Source organism: Podarcis erhardii (genome assembly GCF_964252035.2).
Source record: "Podarcis erhardii genome assembly, chromosome: 5".
In the NCBI taxonomy this organism is placed as follows: domain Eukaryota; kingdom Metazoa; phylum Chordata; class Lepidosauria; order Squamata; family Lacertidae; genus Podarcis; species Podarcis erhardii.
Genome location: NC_138509.1, coordinates 98,737,883 through 98,758,117, shown reverse-complemented (window position 1 = coordinate 98,758,117; position 20,235 = coordinate 98,737,883). Strand labels below are relative to the sequence as shown.

Sequence of the window (20,235 nt, the reverse complement as noted above, 5' to 3'; positions counted from 1 at the left end):
TCCCTGCGTCTTGTGTCATCACAACCGCCACAGACTCAACGCGCCCCTGGCACTCCCTCTTCAAGCTTGATGGCTTGAGACGAGCTGTGTCAAGAGAGGCTCTCCCCTGAGCCTTCAAAATCTGAAGCGGCAATTATGCAAGATTCCAGGTGGCTTTGTGGAGGGGCTGCTCTCCCTTTCATGTCTCTGAAATGGAATCGTAATGGCACACATATTTTTACGCTGGCAATTAGATGCTGCATTGCAATTCAGCGCCACACGTCCCACACTGTTTTTTCCTTTGTGGGTGTGGGAGTGTTTTTATGGGCCAGATCACAAGAGCCACATAACAGAGGATTTTTTTTCTTTTTTTACAGTGTGGTTTTTATTGAGATTTCAAAATGCAACGCTGGGAAGACAGGAGATCCGTCCCCAGCTAGATTTAAAAGAAAGAACTGCGGCATTAAAAAATAATAATGTGTGGGATGCTTTTGGTTCCACCTCCATTCCCATCTCTGCGGATCAGAGAATTGTAGGGACCCTCAAGGGTCATCTAGTCCAACCCCCTGCAATGCAGGGATCTCAGCTGGATGCAATTTACATGACAGATGGACATCTAACCTCTGCTTTAACAGTCTCCACAGAAGGAGAGTCCACCACCTTCCAAATTAGTCCACAGAAAACAGTCTTGCTCCATCTCCCACGTGACAGCCCTTGAGATATTTGAAGATGACTATTGATGGGAAAGAGGGACGCGGGTGGCGCTGTGGTAAAACCTCAGCGCCTAGGACTTGCCGATTGCATGGTTGGTGGTTCGAATCCCCGCGGCGGAGTGAGCTCCCGTCTTTCGGTCCCAGCTCCTGCCCACCTAGCAGTTCGAAAGCACCCTTAAGTGCAAGTAGATAAATAGGTACTGCTTTATAGCGGGAAGGTAAATGGTGTTTCCGTGTGCTGTGCTGGCTCGCCAGAGCAGCTTCATCACGCTGGCCACGTGACCCGGAAGTGTCTCCGGACAGCGCTGGCTCCCAGCATATCTTAAGTGAGATGAGCGCACAACCCTAGAGTCGGACACGACTGGCCCGTACGGGCAGGGGTACCTTTTTATTGATGGGAAGCTATTGTTGGCACCACAGGAATTGTCCTATGGTTTCCCACAGGGTCCCACATTTTGTCCCCTTTGCTCTCTGACATCTGGGAGTTGTCATCAGGAGTTCTGGAGTGAAGTGTCATCAATCTATGGTTCGCACTCAGCTCCATCTCTCTGTCCCATCTGAATCTGGAGAGGATTTCGAGGTGCAAACTGCATCTGTTGCAGCAAAACTATATTTAAACTGTAATCTTCACCAACTGTAATCTTTGCATTCCATTGCCATTCAACTCCCACCTTTCGATATTCTCCTTTTAGATACCGGCCACCTAAGATTTCGCACCGGGTATCTGACGACATAGGCTCGAGTCCATGGGAGCTTTATGCCATGATAAATTTGTGGTGCCACAAGATTCTTCTGTGCTTTTTGTGTAAGAGCCTGACACCTCTATTATTTTTTTTATAAAAAAAACAACAACCACACATCTGTTGTGTGACTTGTGATGTTTGGAAAAGGTCATGGGAGGGAGTTTTGCAGAAGTGTGTGTTGGGTTTTGTTGCTGCTCTGACAAACCCCACCCTGATTTTGTGGTCCAAGTGCCTTTGTAAGACCTTTGGGGCAGAGTAGGTGAAAGAAATCTACTGGTCATGCACTGAGCATCTTCAATGGAGTTATAACTTTCACACTGTACTATAGAAAAAAAGCATTGACCACTTGGGTCCCCATCATGTTAATACCTGGCTAGCACTGTAGTTTTATTTTGTTTATAATATTTTGTTCAGAGCCACCCAGAGTGGCCAGGGACAACCCAGTCAGATGGGCAGCTAATAATTGTTGTTGTTGTTGACCGCAATTCCAGACTGCTGAATGTTACCAGACAAAGGGAACATGCCACTCCCTTGTTAAAACGACTTCACTCACTATTGATCTGTTTCTCGGCACAATGTCCAAGCTACCTGAAAGATCACATCTCCCATTATGAACCTGCCCAGATGCTGAGATCCCTGGGTGAGCATCTTCTCTCAGTCTCGCTGAGTTCCCTTAGTCTCATCAACATCCGAAGCACAGCTGGCGGTGACCTAGACAGAGCCTTTTCTGTGGCGGCTCCCATATTGGGGCACTGGCTGTGCTTTGGGTCCCTTCCAACTCTATGATTACAAGGAAGGAGATTCCTTGGGGTCCCTCCAACTCTATGATCCTACGAATTCACTCCCAAGAGAGGTCAGCCTGGCTCCCTCTTTGTTATCCTCCTGGTTTCAGAAAGGCCTTTGGAGATGAAGGTGCAGACACTGCTGACCGCTGGGCTGCTCTTGGGGCAAACTGTATTTTTAATTGCTGGTTCTCAATGTGTCCTGGTGTATTTTAATTATTGTTTTTAACCAGTTTGCATTCATTACTTTGCATTTTATAATGTTGTTTTCAAATGTCAGGAGCCACCTTGAATCCCAGCTTAGGAGCAAGGCGGAATATAAACACAATTAATGATAATTATATGAATACTTGTGGTTTTCCCATTGGGGCGTCTGGTTGGCCACTGTAAGAACAGAATGGTAGACTCAATGAGCCACTGGCTCAATTGTGCAGGCTCTGCTTATATATATATACTTACGAGGTTCTTTGTGTTTTTGTGTTTTGTCTGTGCAGGTCTGAAAGAAACCCTTCGACTGTGAATTGAAGCAGGAGGTATGGCTCCGTAATTGCATGCCTCATTCCTTCAAGTGTATCGAATGGAATATTGCAGCCGGCTCAGCTGGAAGCCTTTTTCAGGAGGGCGTCTGGCTTGATTTAAGGAAATAAAAACACAAGTGGCGTCCTCCCTTCCTTGCTGATGGGAACCGAGTGGGTGGGTTTGATGGAGGCTGCCCTCCCGCAGTCGGGTGTCGAAGGCTTCCTTCCACCTGCCCCTCTTCGGGAGGGAATTACTTTGCGGTCTCTACTTCTTGGTGTTTTGGTTTTTCTTAAATTTCTTGGCCATGTTTGTGACACACACACCCCGGGGGGGGGGGGGGCTCAGAGCAGCTTTTGCAGAGTCAAAACCAGAAACGGCAAATAAGACCCACCATGATACACTTTGAAATACCGTATTTTTTGCTCTATAAGACGCACCAGACCACAAGACGCACCTAGTTTTTGGAGGAGGAAAACAAGAAGAAAAATATTCTGAATCTCAGAAGCCAGAACAGCAAGAGGGATCGCTGCACAGTGAAAGCAGCAATCCCTCTTGCTGTTCTGGCTTCTGGGATAGCTGCGCAGCCTGCATTCGCTCCATAAGACGCACACACATTTCCCCTTACTTTTTAGGAGGGAAAAAGTGAGTCTTGTAGAGCAAAAAATATGGTAATTTATAAAGATGGTTTCAAAGTGCAATTAAAAGGCAACGAGGATAATCGCCAGCATTCAGCCATCCAGCACTAAAATTCAAAACGAGCCTTTGAAGAAATTTCTGGGGCAGATGAAATAAGCTGACAATCCTCCTTAGGCAAAAAAAATTAAAAAATAAAAAATAAAAATAAAAAATCCGCTCTAAGGATTTTTCACCAGTGAAAATGTTCAGCTCCCAGTCACTGCCAGCCTGGCATGGCATCTTTCCAGTTTGCCGTGGCCTTTTCTGGATCAGGCCAGTCCCAACCAGCTAAAGCTTCACTTTCCAGTTGCCTTTGGGAGCTTACAAGCAGGGCATGGAGGTGTGTTGCAGTTCCACCGGTTCACTTGCAATCTATGTTAGAGGTACACTCTCTCTGGCTATGGAGGCTCTACTTTAAGGTCCCATGCACTGCTGGTAATATCTAGCAGGGCCTGTTTCTCTAAGGGCTGCTGCTCCTTCACAACAGCTTTGTGGTGGGAGTCAAACAGGCCTAACCATGTGTTTGGAGTGTATGGGGCTGATTGGAGTTGTAGTCCGAATCTTCTCGAGGGCCCCAGGTTGAGGAAGTCTTGACTAGAGCCTCAGGTGTGTGTTCTATAGATGAGCTCACCCTGCTGAAATGAAGAACCCTCCTGACCCCATAGATCTCCACCCAGGAACACCTGCAGCCAGGATCTCTTTGCAATGCTCGTAATAATTTCCACCTTTGCTCCCTCCTTCTGCACGCCGACAGGACAGACCCAAGATGGCTTCACCGGCAGACAGTTGCATCCAGTTCACCCGACACGCGAGCGACGTCCTCCTCAATCTCAACCGCCTCAGGAGCAGGGATATCCTGACGGACGTGGTGATCATCGTCAACCGGGAACAGTTCCGAGCCCACAAAACAGTCCTGATGGCCTGCAGGTGAGGAGAACGACCCCAGGACTCGCCAACGTCCCCCGAAGCTGAGTGCTGGGAGATGCAGGGCTGATAAAAGGAAGTTCCTTCTTCACACAGCGCGTAGTTAACTGTGGAACTCACTGCCACAGGACGGCCACCAACTGGGATGGCTGGAGGCTAATTGATGGAGCAGAGGGCTATCAATGGCTTCTTGGCCATTACTCAGAGATTGCAATTCTTCTGAATAGGTGGGCTGTAAAATGAATAAATAAACACTCCTCCACTTCTGTTTTTTCTTCTTCTCTTCACCCCAGTGGCCTTTTCTACAGCATTTTCACCGATCAGCTGAAGTGCAATTTGAACGTCATCAACTTGGACCCAGAGATCAACCCCGAAGGCTTTGGCATCCTCCTGGAGTTCATGTACACCTCCCGTCTCAACCTGCGGGAAAGCAACATCATGGCTGTCATGACCACGGCTCTCTACCTGCAGATGGAACACGTGGTAGATACGTGCCGGAGGCTGGTCAACACCAGGTGAGTTGGCCTGGGCTAACCTCAGCGAGGTCAGTCCATGGTTATGCATTTTTCGAGAATGTTGTGTGCTCTTAGGGTAGCTCCTTCTACCACTGGGTCCAGCAGTCCTCACTGTTAGGGGTCTGCTGTGTTAACTCTACCACCATCAGCCCTGGTTTCACCCCAAAGTAGGAAACACTAGAAATCGTGGACATCTAAGGAAGCAGAATGTTGGAAGAACGAAAGTTCTTCTTTTATCTGTCTATGGAACTTGCTCCTACAGTGGTGACCATTGATCTAGAGATGGCTTTAAAAGAGGAGGAGACAAATTCCTGGAGGAAGAGAGGTCTGTTGCTGGAAACCACAGAAGGTGGAGAGTGCTGTTGTTGTGCTCTGATCCTGCTCCTGGGCTTCCCTTGGCCACCATGAGAACAGGATGCTGGGCTAGATTGGCCTGATCCAGAAGGCTCATCTTACCCTCTTATGTTGGTTGGCATCCATCTGTCTCAGGAGACAACGGAAGAAGAGTACACCTTCGGGGGTCAAACTCAGTTGGTTAGAGCATGGCGCTAATGCCAAGGCTGCAGGTTTGATCCTCATATGGGGACAGCTGAATATTCCTGCCTTGCAGCGGGTTGGACGAGATGATCCTCGGGGTTCCTTCCAAGTCTACAATTCTATGAAACTGTTGGAGTCACAGTGTCTGCTGTGGCTGTAGATACAGGAGAGACATGCTTGGTTGCAGCTGGGGCAGAGGACAGTATCTTCTATCTGTGTTCTTACGTAGGAAGAAGGAATTGCATGTTGTGACCATGATCTATCAATTATTCCAACATTTCCCTCTCTCTTTCTCTCCCTTCCCACCACGTCCAGTGACACAGAGATGATGTCTGCTGTGAAGACCCAGCGGGAAGATTTTCTGGGCGGCCGCCTGGCCAGCCACCCAGACATGATGGCATACAGGAGCAGCAGGGAAGTCTCCGAAAGCGGGCTGCCTCTCCGAAACGGGTCCATCTGTGACGGAAGAGCCTTCGTCCCCGGCTTGTACAGCGGCCTTTCGGGCTCCCCCATCTCCTACACTGGATACAGCCCCATGCCCGTCGGCGGGTACCTCTTCTCAGACGATGAGCTGCGGGAAGCAAGAATGCCCCTGTCGGACATTTCTAGGGCCAACCCTTTCCCGAGGGAGCGGGCGCTGCCGTGCAGCGCATCCCGGACGGGCACTGCCGGTTATGCCCGGAGCGTCACCGAGGTTTCTCCCAGCATGTGCCAGGCCGCCATCTACTCCCCGAAGAAAGCTGCTGCCGAAGAGGTCAAAGGTGATGTGCACTACAGCGGCGCCCCTGCCCCCAAGCCTGCCGCCCCCTTGGTAGCCCGGAATAGCTCCTACTTCCCCTGCGACAAGGCAGGGAAAGAGGAGGAAAGGTCCCCAGCCGAAGACGACATCAGCCAACGCTTCGAGGCAAGCAACGCCCCCATGAACCGCAAGATCTTGGTCAGCCCTCAGAGCCCGCAGAAGTCAGACTGCCAGCCCAACTCGCCCACCGAGTCCAGCAGCAGCAAGAACGCCTGCATCGGGCAAGGGCCCGGTGGGCCGCCCTCGGCCAAAAGCCCCACCGACCCCAAGGCTTGCAACTGGAAGAAGTACAAGTTCATCGTGCTCAACTCGCTCAACCAGAGCGCCAAGGTGGACGGCCCAGAGCAGGGCGAGGTGGGGACCCTCTCCCCACACACCTATGCCCCCTCCCTGACCTGCCAGCAGTCGATGGAGCCTGAGAGCTTGGATGTTCAGTCCCCCACCAAGATGAGCATCAATGGGGAGGACTCGACGATCCCTCAGGCCAGCAGGCTGAACAACATCGTCAACAGGTAAAAGCTCCCGGTTGGTTGGGGCTCCTTACGGGCTCTCCAAAGGCCCACTGAGTGTGGCAAAGAGGTGGAGAGCTTCCATTTTCTTTCTCCACCCTCCTCCCCATCACTGAAGCCCTCAGCTTCGGGCAGAGCAAAGAGGGATGAGAGGCAGGCCTGCCTTTTCCTAAAATAATAATAATAATAATAATAATAATAATAATAATAATACCCATAATACATTTTTATTTATACCCTGCCCTTCCTGGTTCAGAAAACCGGGCTCAGGGCGGCTAACAACAAATTAAAAATACTTAATTGATGCAACAAAAAACAGCATAAAATACAGTATAAAACATGAATAACAATAAATTCAAAAATAAAAAATCAATTTAGGGGGAGAATCCATTCAATAAACATTAGATGATCACCAGGGCTAGCTGGCTAAATTAGTCCTATTTGGGCCAGTGAGGAGACCAGGGGAGAATTAGCTGTGGGATCCCATTTTCCCCAAATAAGAACATCGGAATAGCCTGTTGGATAAGGCCAATGGCCCAATCTGCTCAGCATCCTGTTCTCGCGAAGCCTTGCAGCAGGATCCGAGTGCGAGAGCCCTCTCCCCTCCTGACGCTTCCAGCAACATTGCTGCCTCCAACTGTGTGGGGCACAGCAAGGTCATGGTGGCTAGAAGCCATCGATAGTCCCCCTACTCCATGAATTTGTCTAGTCCTCTTTTAAAGCTGTCTGGCTTAGTGGCCGTCACTGCCTCCTTGTGGGAGGGAGTTCCACAGTTTAACTCTGCGGCGCGTGGAGAAGGACTTTCTTTTATTTACTCTGAATCTTCCAACACTTTGGATGTCCAGGAGTTCTGGTTGTGTCATGAGAGAAGGAGGAGAGATGAAACAGGGGTTGCCATGAAACAGGGGTCGGGTGGCCATCTGCCAAAGGGGTTCTTTAGCTGGGATTCCTTGTACTGCTGCGGGTTGGACTGGATGACCTTCGGGGGACCCCCTCCCAGGTCTACAGTTCTGTGATTCCGTCTATGTTGCTTACACTCCTTCCCCCACCCGCTCTTCCCAGGTCGCTAGATGGGTCTCCTCGCGGCAGCGACGACCAGTCGCCTTTGTACCTGCATTCCTCCAAGTGCAGCTCCTGCGGTTCGCAATCCCCCCAGCATTCTGAGATGTGCCTTCATACCCCCGGCTCACACTTCGGAGAAGAGATGGGAGAAACGCAATCAGAATACTCTGACTCCAGTTGTGGTAAGCCCAGACCAATCCATTTCATGGTTATTTCGGCAAAGGCGCTCCGTAGCTTGGCGCAGGGACACCTGCTTGGCTTGCAGAAGGCCCTGGCGGGTTCAATCCCAGGTTGGCGCTGCCAGGCAGGGCTGGGATTGCGCTCTGCCTGAAACCCTGGAGAGCATTGTGGGCGATAGCGGATCAGACGGCGCAATGGTCTGATTCACCATAAAGCAAGATTCCCTATGTTCCCTGCATGCTCTCATTTCCTATGCTTGCTCACTCTATGGGCACACAATATATAGGTACCCAGAAGCCAATCTCTGGCCCTATAAGATACAACATGTAGCAAGCAGGAAAGCCCTCTTCTGCCAATGAAATCCGTTCAGATCATGATTTGGTGGCTTTCCCAATTCAAAGGTTGTTGTTTTCTTAAAAAAAGCTCTCTTAAAAAACCAAACCAGAGTCAAATGGTTTGTTTCTGGAACCAGATCATTCCTGTGCCGCATATCCCTTTCAGAGTCGCATCCTTGCAACCCAAATACTGCATGCCGGAATTCGGAAATTCAGAATGTCCCGAATTCAGGTTCCGAAAACCTAAAGCCAAAGTGATCCAAGGCTCTGAAATTCTCCAAAATTGGACTGAATAATTTTCAAAATGGATTTAAAAAACAACAGCCACCCAAAATGTATTCCTCTAGCTCCAGCAACATCTGGTTCAGAATCTCTATTTGTGGGGGTGGGGTGGGCAAAGCCGTTTCACATCCTTTCGGATCACATAGTGCTGTACAAACCTCTTTTGCAGAGGCCAGACGTGACTTTTGTAGGATAAGGCCTGGATTTGGGGGGGGGGGGGAGTGTCAAGCGATGCATCCAACATTGTGCGCCACCCTGCTGACATATAGCACTGAGGTCCTCTGCTCCACCCGCAAGCCTGGAGTTTTCCACGGCGCCCCTTCCCCCTCCCCACTAGCTGAGCCGGATCAGCTCTGGTACCAGTGCCAACGGGGCTTTATATTAACGGCAGGGTCTCCTGGCATTTGCCCCACTCTGCCAGGAGAAGCCGGCGCCTGCTTTCGCCGTGCAATTCCGCCTCCGCCCTAGAGCAAGCAGCAGCACTTTATCTTACCCAATTCATCTGTATCTCACCTTTTCCTCCTCTGAGGAGTGAAGTGAAGGACATGAGGCAGGAGTTGATAATGCAGGTGAGCGGTGCACAGGTGAGCTGCAAGCAAGCTGCCGGCCAGCTCTGTGGAGGCTCCTTTTATTGACACAATATGCAAACCCAGGCAGATACATTTTGGGCTGCAACCTTTTTACATCTTCCAGTCCCGAGATTGTGGGGTGGTACAAAGCTATTCTGGCACCTGTTTCCACCGCGTCATTCCCCCCTTGCACAGTGTGTGGTGAAGGAGACAAAGGTCTCAGGGACAAAGGTCACAGACAGGACACAGCAGACTACTGAGACCGCAAAAGGTTAGACAGAGGGCAAGATGTTCAGACAGCTGTGGCCTTATCTGTGAGGGCGGGTGTGCTCCGCACCCAGCAATCATTCCTACAGAGGAGCTTGAGGTGGAGCACGTGGCTCCCGCCTCCCCCCTTTAAACCCCACGACGACAACTCTACGAGGTAGGCTAGGCTCAGAGAAGGCAGTGTCTGGTGCCAAAAGTCAAACCCAGCGAGTTCATGGGGATTCAAACCCAGGTCCAGCACACGTTGTCTCTGGCGGACAAGGATTTCCAGCGAGGAGGGATTGAGGGTCCCACTGGATCTTCCCGTTCCCCAAGCAGCAATACCAGCACAAGCTAGCCCCCTGTATGTGTGTGTTTGTGTGTGCTTAGCTCTTGCGCTTAGCTTCCTCTGACTCCCGGCCGCCTCTTCCTCCTTCGGTTCCCCCGACAGAGAACGGAACCTTTTTCTGCAACGAGTGCCACTGCCGCTTTTCGGAAGAGGCGTCGCTGAAGAGACACTCCCTCCAAATGCACAGCGACAAGCCCTACAAGTGTGACCGTTGCCAGGCCTCCTTCCGCTACAAAGGGAACCTTGCCAGCCATAAAACTGTGCACACAGGTACGGCGCTTCCGGGCCGCCACAGGGGCAGGGGAGAGGTCTGTCGGGATGGTGGATGGTCAGGCCGTGGGACCGCAGGATTGCCGGGTTGGAAGGGGCCTCAAGCGGTCATCTAGTCTGACCCCCTACAATGCAGGGATCCCGGACAGACAGCCCTCTGTGCCCTGTTTAAAAGTCTCCGGCGAAGGAGGGTCCACCACCTTCCGAGGTCATAGGATCACTGAATCCTAGAGCTCTAAAGAACCCCGACAGTTGCCCACCCAAGCTCTGTTTGAAAACATCCAATGAATCATTGAAGGGCTCCCCAAGGGACATCTAGTCCAACCCCCTGCAATGCAGGAATCTCAGCTATAGCATCCCTGGCAGATGGTCGTCCAACTTCTTCTAAAGCACCTCCAAGAAGCAAGAGTCCACCAGCTCCTCAAGGAGTCCGTTCCACCTTCCATTTCCCCCCGTATGTCTGGCTGAAATGAAACTAAACCCCAAAAACCTTAAGTGAGGACCAAAAGTGGGAGAACCGGTGCAGGAATGGGAACCTCCAGATTAATGGTGGGCCACAATTCTCGCCTTCCCTGACCAGTGTCTGAGGACGGTGGGAATTTGTGTCCCTGCACAGTGTTGAGGTGCCCTTTTTCGAGGGACAAAGCTGTTTCTGTTTGTAAAGCACTTTGTGATCTGTGGCAGCGGAAGGATCTGAGACAGGCAGCATCATCGAGTTAAGGGAGCGAGCTTTGAGCCAGGGAGTCAGCAGTTCAAATGACCTCGCCTTGGCCATGGACTCTCTGGCTGGCCTTTGCAACCTCCGCTCCTCATCTGTAAAATGGGGGCAAACCCTTATCCGGTTCTGGGGGAAATCATGAGGGGCGCTCACATGTAACATTTTAACGAGTATGCAACCTGGGTACGCAAAAAGCTGAGCTGTATCCTTGTAGAGTTATTCACATGTAACGTGGAAAAAAGTGTACGCAGTCTTAGTATCTGTACGCTGTGGGTTTGGTTATTATTTATTATTTATACCCCACCCATCTGATTGGGTTTCTCCAGCTACCCTGGACGGCTTCCAACAAAATATTAAAATACAACAGTCCATCAAACATTAAAAGCTTCCCTAAACAGGGCTGTCTTCAAATGTCTTCTAAAAACCTGGTAGTTGTTGTTCTCTTTGACATCTGCTGGAAGGGCGTTCCACAGGGCAGCTGCCACCACCAAGAAGGCCCTGTGCCTGGTTCCCTGTAACTTGGCTTCTTGCAGTTAGGGAACTGCCAGAAGGCCCTTGGCACTGGACCTCAGTGTCCAGACAGAACGATGGGGGTGGAGACAGAGGAAGCCGCTCAGGCGCTGGGGGCAGCGCACCCAGAGGCAGGGCGAGCCACCCATAGGGGCAGGGCGCACCGCGGGGCCTCCAGAGTCTGCCTGCTTCCTCCCAGTCAGCCACCCTACAGCTGGGGGGGGGGAGACAGTGGGTGGACCGTTTGGGCAGTGCGGAGCCTGCGTGCACCCAAGCCACCGCGTCTCTCCCAGGAGGATGTCAAGGAAATAAACAGCTACCTGACTTTTAGAAGACATCTGAAGGCATCCCTGTTTAGGGAAGTTTTTAATGTTTGATGTTTTATTGTGCTTTTAATATTCTGTTGGGAGCTGCCCAGAGTGGCTGGGGAAACCCAGCCAGGTGGGCGGGGTATAAATAATAAATTGTTATATTATTAAGGTCCCATGGCATCTCCAGGCCAGGGCTAGGAGATGCTGCCAGCCCGTGTAGACAATACTGAGCTGCAGGGGCCAATGGTGTGGCAACTTCCTATGGCTTTCCTATCCGTTTGGGTCCTTGGCGCTGAGAGTTTTGAAGGCGAGGGGGCACCCTAGTCGCCCAGGCCCCATTCCTTACCCAAAGGAGCGCCCTCACTTCCAGGCGGGCCACACGCACTTTCATAGAAGCACCTTCTCTTTTTTTCTTTCTTTTGCTTCATACCGCGACACTAAACAGGCTCCGTTCTGTTTGTCGAGACAGGCGAGAAGCCGTATCGCTGCAGCATCTGTGGGGCCCAGTTCAACCGGCCGGCCAACCTGAAGACCCACACGCGGATCCACTCGGGAGAGAAGCCCTACAAGTGTGAGACCTGTGGGGCGAGGTTTGTCCAGGTGGGTAGTTGGTAAGCGGAGGATTTGGCCGTATTAGCAGAACTTGAGTGATACTTGTACAGTGGTGCCTCGCAAGACGAAAAGAATCTGTTCCGCGAGTCTCTTCGTCTAGCGGTTTTTTCGTCTTGCGAAGCACAGCTATTAGTGGATTAGTGGATTAGCGCTATTAGCGGCTATTAGCTGCAAAGCGGCAAAGTGGCTAAGCGGCTATTAGCGGCTTAGCGGCTTAGAAAAAGGGGGGGGTAGCGAAAAAAATCGCAAGACTCGCAAGACGTTTTCGTCTTGCGAAGCAAGCCCATAGAGAAATTCGTCTTGCGAAGCGCCTCGAAAAATGGAAAACCCTTTCTTTTAGCGGGTTTTTCGTCTTACGAGGCATTCGTCTTGCGGAGCACCACTGTAAACACAACCAGTACCGTTTGTGGAGTAGACGGGAACAATATTAAAGAATATAAAACTTTGCAGAAAAAACGACAGTATAAACAGTACACTGAGAATGATTGGAAGACTTGTTTTGTCAGAAGTCTTTTTTATTTAAGTGTTTATTTAAGTATTACAGTGGTACCTCTAGATACGAACGGGATCCGTTCCGGAGACCCGTTCACATCTAGAAGCAAACGTAACTAGCGACGGCACGTCTGCGCAAGCGCGCGTCGCTTTTCGTCGCTTCTGCGCATGCGCATGACGTCATTTTGAGTGTCTGCGCATGCGCAAGCAGCAAAACCCAGAAGAAATGAGCTCCATTACTTCCGGGTTGCCGCGGAACGCAACATGAATGCGCTCAACTCAAAGCGTATTCAACCCGCCCAGGTATGACTGTAATTAGGAAGATTAAGGGTTTTTTTATGCACACAAATCTGCTTTTTCTTCTTTCTTTTTTCCTGTATTTTCTTCTTTTCTTTTTTCTTAATTGTTTTTTCTTTAATTTTCTTTTTGTAGTATGAGATTGTAAATTCTTTGTATATGTGTGTAATTTAAATTAATAAAGATTATTTAAAGAGAGAGAGAGAATTTGGCCCTTCTGGAACCCCTTTGCCAGCACCAAAGGATTGTCTTTCTTTTGTGTGTTTTAAATTTTGTAATATAATCTTTATTGCTTTTATAAAATTTACAAAAAAAGAGAAAAAAATTCAGCCTTACACCCAAGTATATTAAAAAAAGAAAGAAAATACATTAAAGGAAATTATAAAAAGAAAAAGATATTTGTCAAATACACAACATTCTTTAAGGAGTACAAACCATAATTTGAATATTCTATACACAAAATTCATAGAAAGAAGTTACCTTCATATTTCTTCTTTCCTCCCCTCCCCTTACAGTCACATTCTTTCTGTTCCCCAAAACTGACTTGAGTCCCTTATATGTTTATTGACTTCCCTCTATCTCTTTGTGGCTTCAACACTTCTCTTACATTTAAGTAATCTCTATTCAGTTATAAAAAGAAAATTCCCTTATTCCTCTGAAGTTAATCTAGGCACACAACCAAGTATCGTTATTGGAATCTTATTTTGTCAAGTAGCTTTTAAAACAATCCCATTCTTTTTTTTTCTTTTTAATTTTTTATTAGTAATTTCAACATCACATTTTATCAAAAAACATATCATCCTTAAATTTCCCCCCTCTGTTTGTCCCCTCCCCCTCCCCCAAAACATAACCCACTCTCCCCCCCCCCCCAGACTTCTCTCAGCTCCTCTCTCTGGTTTATCAACATATGTTATTTTCTGCATGTTACAAAAATGTACAGATCCTTAATTTACTGTATTTTCTGCTCTATAAGACGCACCAGACCACAAGACGCACCTAGTTTTTGGAGGAGGAAAACAAGAAAAAAAATATTCTGAATCTCAGAAGCCAGAACAGCAAGAGGGATCGCTGCGCAGTGAAAGCAGCAATCCCTATTGCTGTTCTGGCTCCTGGGATAGCTGCACAGCCTGCATTCGCTCCATAAGACGCACACACATTTCCCCTTACTTTTTAGGAGGGAAAAAGTGAGTCTTATAGAGCAAAAAATACAGTATCTATCTAAATGTTATCAATAAAAAGTTTGTGAATGTTTATTCAAAGCCTGCCAAGGAGTCCAGTTTGTTTTGTTGTTTCTTTGTAAAGGGTTCCCATTCATCTTTAAAAAGCAATTCCGTTCTTTTTTTTAACCTTGATTTCTTATTAATCCTGTTTCTTTTGACGACCCAAATGAACTCGTGGGAACCGCCCCTCTTGACACCTGTATTCCTTTCGCCAGGTAGCGCACCTGAGAGCTCATGTGCTGATACACACCGGCGAGAAGCCCTACCCGTGCGAAATCTGTGGGACCCGATTCCGGCATCTGCAGACCCTCAAGAGTCACCTGCGAATCCACACTGGGGAAAAGCCCTACCATGTAAGTCGCAGCGTCTGAATGCCCCGTGGCCGGAGATTCCTGCATTGCAGGGGGTTAGACTAGATTTCCCATGGGGTCCCTTCCAATTCTACAATTCTAGAATCTTGTAAGTCAGGCTTCGCCAAGCTGGTGCTCTCCCCCAGCAGCTAGCAGTGGCCAAAAACCTGGATGGCTTTAAAAGTCGTGGTTTTATTACCGTATTTATTACCGTATTTTTCGCTCTATAAGATGCACCAGACCACAAGACGCACCTAGTTTTTGGAGGAGGAAAACAAGAGGGGGGAAATTCTGAATCTCAGAAGCCAGAACAGCAAGAGGGATCGCTGCGCAGTGAAAGCAGCAATCCCTCTTGCTGTTCTGGCTTCTGGGATAGCTGCGCAGCCTGCATTCGCTCCATAAGATGCACACACATTTCCCCTTACTTTTTAGGAGGGAAAAAGTGAGTCTTATAGAGCAAAAAATACAGTAATTCTCAGGCCACAGGCCATTCAAGTATAAGATGAATAGGTACAGCGCAGAAACCCGCAATATAAAATACTGTATAAAATCACATTTCTACTTAGAAGTATGCATCTTAAAAATACTGCGTAAATCACATGTAACGTAGATAAAACTTACATATCGAAAGCACTAAATTTAATACAGAGAAAAAGCATTGCTTATTGAAAGGTAAAAAGGGACCCCTGACCATTAGGTCCAGTTGTGGCCGACTCTGGGGTTGCAGCGCTCATCTCGCTTTACTGGCCGAGGGAGTCAGCATACAGCTTCCGGGTCATGTGGCCAGCATGACTAAGCCGCTTCTGGTGAACCAGAGCAGTGCACAGAAACGCTGTTTACCTTTACCTATTAATCTACTTGCACTTTGAGGTGCTTTTGAACTGCTAGGTTGGCAGGAGCAGGGACCGAGCAATGGGAGCTCACCCCATCGCATGGATTCGAACCGCTGACCTTCTGATTGGCAAGCCCAAGAGGCTCAGTGGTTTAGACCAGGCATCCCCAACCTGCATCCCTCCAGAAGCTTTGGCCTACAACTCCCATGATCCCTAGCTAACAAGACCAGTGGTCAGGGATGATGGGAATTGTAGTCCAAAACATCTGGAGGGCCGAAGGTTGGGGATGCCTGGTTTAGACCACAGTGCCACTCTATTCTGTCTTGGCCAGACCACACTTAGAATCATAGAATCCTAGAGTTGGAAGAGACCACAAGGGCCATCGAGTCCAACCCCCTGCCAAGCAGGAAACACCATCAGAGCACTCCTGACATATGGTTGTCACTTGGAATACTGTGTCCAGTTCTGGGCATCAGAATGGTCTGTGCATGCGTCGAAAGCGGTCTTCAGGTTGCGGAAACCTCAGGAAACCTGCTTGTATAAATATTCATTTAAGCATTCCCATTGCTACTGAATTATAATTTTTGGTTTATGCCTTATTAAATCCGTCCGTTTTGCTAACTCCAGGTACTCACACAGTTTACTTAACCATTCCCCCCTTTTTAAAAAAAAAATAAATAATAATATTTATTAAGTTTTCCAGAATAAAAAGGAAAGATAGAAAGAAGAGAAAAATATGGTTTACACTTAATATCATTAACATCTTTCCCGGACTTCCCCCCCCCTCCCCCTGTTGTATTCCATTTCCCTTAAATTAATTCCACAAGTTCTTACCCCGAATTTTAAAGCCTTATTGTAATTTTAAATAACCCATTTATTCCAAATTGATTTATCTTATTTATCTTATTTAACCATTTCTCCTTATATTTTATATACTTCCCTAAGGTCGACCCCAGTTCCCTTCCACGAATTCCCCTATTTTCAAACCAACAAAAAAGAAAGAAAGAAAGAAAAAATATGTAATTTTACAGCCTTTGGGTTCCAGATCTCCCCCCCCCCCCATTCCCCGGTTCTGATCCCCAGAGTTCATCCATCGTCTACTGCCAGCCTGGTGAATCCACGCCCATGTCTCAGTTCCACTTTGCCGTCTTTTGATAGCTTTTAATTTCAGAAAGTCCAATCTCGGAGAAACTCTCAGAAAAGATCATTCTTCTTCCACCCAGACCTCTATGTTTAAGAGTATAACTCAAATTCTGTTTCTTGATCCTTTTAAAGTCTGGATGTCCCAAATGCTCCAGCTTCAAGTTTAGTCCAGCTCTTATTCTTCAGATTTCTTTTTCCTGTTCTGCTGCAAAAACCTTCTAGTTCAGAAACTTATTCAGAAACTTCTTGTTCTCCACAGAGGCTTTTGTTATTCAGGAACATAAACTTACGTCAAGTCCCTTCCTTTCTTCAATAGATAAATCCATTGTCTCCTTTAGTATAGAGACCTCTGTAGACAAAATAATGCTTCGTTTTTGCAGCTTTCCCAAGAGATAACAAATCCTGCTCAAATTCATAGTATTTTCCCACTTGCTGCCACTGTTGCAATGTCCCGGCCTCCCTCTAGAGGGAATATGGTAACTTAATTTCTTTCCAGATCAGACCCAAAAGTCAAATAACTTGTTGCCTTTATTTCCAATAATTTATGTCCAAATTGTAACAAATCTAACCAGCAAAGCCATCGTAACAAAGTTCTCTCTTTATTTTCCTGCTTTGACAGCTTTGACAGCTGTCAAAGTCTCTGTGTCCCTTCGCCAGTCTCTCATAGCGGATCGTTCCCGGTTCCCGGGGGGTTGCACTTTAATTCCCACAAATCAATCTTCTCCTCCAGCGCAATTATTGTAATTTCCCTTCGTGAAGTTAATTTTTTTTTTTTCAAATAAGCAAGTTCATCTCTCGATCTTAGTTGTCAAATCCTTGCGTTAAGCCATCTACAACAGGGGGGGGCGGACTTCCTTTTTGCACCCCCCCCCGCTCGCTCCAAATTCATAGATCAGATTTTCCTTTTAAGTCCAATAAATTTACTCACGGGTTGTTCTTTTTAATCCAAATCCGAAATTTCCAAAGAAGAAGTCGTTGCTCTCCGCCGAATGGCATGCGGCTTCGCTAGGCAGGGGAAGCAGTGGACTCATAGCACCACACACACCCCGTCACCCGCTCCGCAGCCTTTAAAAAGGCTCCTTCGCGGGTCGGGGGGGCGCAAACGGTGCCCGCCGAGTCACCAAGTCCATGGGCATCTCTGCCCATGGTTTTTGAGGGTCCCCGCATCGCCGGCGCGGCAGGACCCGACCCCTACCCAGCAGACTCCCTCCGGAGCTCGGAGGGAGTCCGCCATTCGGCGATGGCGCCGACCCGGAAGCTCCTACTTAACCATTCCCCTTTTATTGGGATATAATTTCCTTTGCAACAACTGGCTACCAACAGCTGCTGCTGTTGCACACAGAAAGACCAGACAAGACAATTTATCCCTGTTGTTATTAGAGCCCAGATTTGATGCCTTTTCGCTTTTTCTCCTCTCCCCCCCCCTCCAGTGTGAAAAGTGCAACCTGCACTTCCGCCACAAAAGCCAGCTGCGCCTGCACTTGCGCCAGAAGCACGGCGCCATCACCAACACCAAGGTGCAGTACCGCGTCTCGACAGTGGAAGGCGCCGCCGAGCTCCCAAAGGCTTGCTGAAGGAATGACCTGTTTCTCGGGAGAAGAGGGCCTGGCTTAGGAGGAGGAAGGGCAGTGGGGCGATGTCCAAAGGAAACTTGTAACACTTTAGGGGGGGGAGACGGGACAAAAACTTTATTATTCTTTATTGTCACACAATGGAGTGCCTCTCGAAGCCCGGAGCGCAGTTGCAGAGGAGGAGAACTAGTATAATGACACGGGTTTTACATTTCCTTTTTGTTTTTTCCTGCTTCCCAGTTATGTGAATTTTCAAAAAAGTATATATATATCTATATATCTCTCTATATATATCTATATATATATATATATAGTCAGATCGACATTTTGTGTGTGTGTGTGTGTGTGTGTGTGTGTGTGTGTGTGTTTATGTGCAAGAGAGTTTGGGTTTTGGAGCTGGGGAGGGGGAGAACCCCTGTCTTTTTAAAGTCTGCGCTGCAAAAGGCCTGACCCTTTCGCAGCCAGGAGACGAGGAATGTAGATCGTTTCATGGGAACAAATTGTTATTTCCTTTTTCTTTTCCTTTTTCCTTTCCCCCCGCAAATGAAATTGTGTGTTTTTTAACGAAAGAGCGGGGGCGGCGGGCGGGGAGATTGTATATGCTATCAGAGTGGAGAGGGCTTTAACTTTTTAACCAAAGGTGATGGAATCTATGGCAGAGTTGTAAATATATGAATATATATATATATAAATATAAATATATATAAAATATAAACCTTTAAAAAAGAGATATTAAATGCATATATATATATATATATATATATATACACACACACACACACACACACACACACACACACACAGACACACACACACACATATATACATATATATATATGCATTAAAGTCTCCTGCTAGGCCTCTGCAGGCAGATGGCTGATCCGGGAGTCTTTATTGTGACAAAGCACTTAACAAGATATTTTAAAAGTATTGCATCTGTATTAGTGAGAAAATATTTTGTCTAAGAGCATTGAGTGTGTATTTGTATTTTTTGCAAGTGAAGGTTTACAATTTACAAAAAAAGAGTGTGTATTAAACCAACAAAGCTGCAGAAGGAATTTAAAATAATTTTAAAAAAAACGTAATTTTGTGTTCTGTTTTCCTTCTTTCTTTCTTTCCTTTCCCCCAGTCTGTATATATGTATATTGTTCGTTTGGGGTTTTATTTTTATTTCTCTCTTCTTCTTTTTTTGCGTTTTCTCACAGTGCCTTTCTTTTCGACTAAATTAGAGCCCAGTTTTGAGGTACGGTGTCGCTATAAAGGGGGTCGTTGCAGACTCTTGATGGAGAATGTCAGGTGTTGTTGTTTTTTTTAAGATAATAATAATTTGGTCTCATTTTATACACTTGTGTTACAATCAGTCAATCTCGGGTGACAGGGTTGGGGTGTGTGTCAAACTGCATTAATGCGTTCTGTAAAATATAGCTGTACAAATTCAAAAATAAAACAGCAGAAAGCAACCATGAGCAAGGCTGTGTGGTGTGTTTCTTTTCCTTCCTACCTGCCCCAGCAGTTGTTTCTTGAGAAGGCATCCCTTTGTGCCAGTTCACGGTCCAATGCAGCGTTCCTCAACCTGGTGCCCTCCTGGTGCCCAGAATTCAAACTCTCACCCATTCCCAGCCAGCAAGACCATTCTCCTTTGGCCTCTCATGTTGCCTGGAGCTGATGGGAAGTGGAAGATGCAGGGAGAAGTCTTGCAAGTGATTCCTCCTAACCCATCGGTAGGCAAACTAAGGCCCAGGGGGCTGGATCGGGTCCAATTCCCTTCTCAATCCAGCCCACGGACAGTCCAGGAATCAGCGTGCTTTTACATGAGTAGAATGTGTCCTTTTATTTAAAATGCATCTCTGGGTTATTTGTGGGGCATAGGAATTTGTTCATCCCCCCCCAAAAAAATATATCTATTCCAGCCCCCCCACAAGGTCTGAGGAACAGTGGACCGGCCCCCTGCTGAAAAAGTTTGCTGACACCTGTCCTAACCTGACCGAGTGGGTTCTGGTGTATCCACACGTATCAGTCAAATGCTATCTCACAGATGACAAAAGTTGTAACTTCAAGATATCAGTGACCCTTCTTCCCTTCCACTCTGAATACCAAGGCATAGTCAGCTGAACCATACAGAAATAAAAAGCAGTCCACATGTATTAATTTGTGAAATCCTCTCTTCACAAACAACTTCTTACCACCCCC

The 20,235-nt window shown here is 47.6% G+C and overlaps 1 protein-coding gene across 8 annotated transcripts in view; it reads left to right on the top strand.

The window, feature by feature from the left end:
- BCL6 (BCL6 transcription repressor) overlaps positions 1 to 19,511 on the top strand; it is a 79,465-nt gene extending 59,954 nt beyond the window's left edge. For 3 of the 8 annotated variants that reach the window (XM_081862407.1, XM_081862403.1, XM_081862408.1), the window contains exons 2-10: positions 2,712 to 2,750; positions 4,166 to 4,338; positions 4,629 to 4,850; positions 5,703 to 6,698; positions 7,758 to 7,939; positions 9,821 to 9,988; positions 11,973 to 12,127; positions 14,364 to 14,501; positions 17,905 to 19,511. In XM_081862407.1, coding sequence (XP_081718533.1) covers positions 4,178 to 4,338; positions 4,629 to 4,850; positions 5,703 to 6,698; positions 7,758 to 7,939; positions 9,821 to 9,988; positions 11,973 to 12,127; positions 14,364 to 14,501; positions 17,905 to 18,048 — 2,166 coding nt within the window. In that variant the 5' untranslated portion in view covers positions 2,712 to 2,750; positions 4,166 to 4,177 and the 3' untranslated portion in view covers positions 18,049 to 19,511. Of the gene's footprint in view, positions 1 to 1,136; positions 1,273 to 1,384; positions 1,498 to 2,711; positions 2,751 to 4,165; positions 4,339 to 4,628; positions 4,851 to 5,702; positions 6,699 to 7,757; positions 7,940 to 9,820; positions 9,989 to 11,972; positions 12,128 to 14,363; positions 14,502 to 17,904 lie in introns of all 8 variants that reach the window. The other 5 variants (XM_081862406.1, XM_081862404.1, XM_081862405.1 and 2 more) reach the window with 4 other exon arrangements.
- The last annotated feature ends 724 nt before the right edge of the window (positions 19,512 to 20,235 follow it).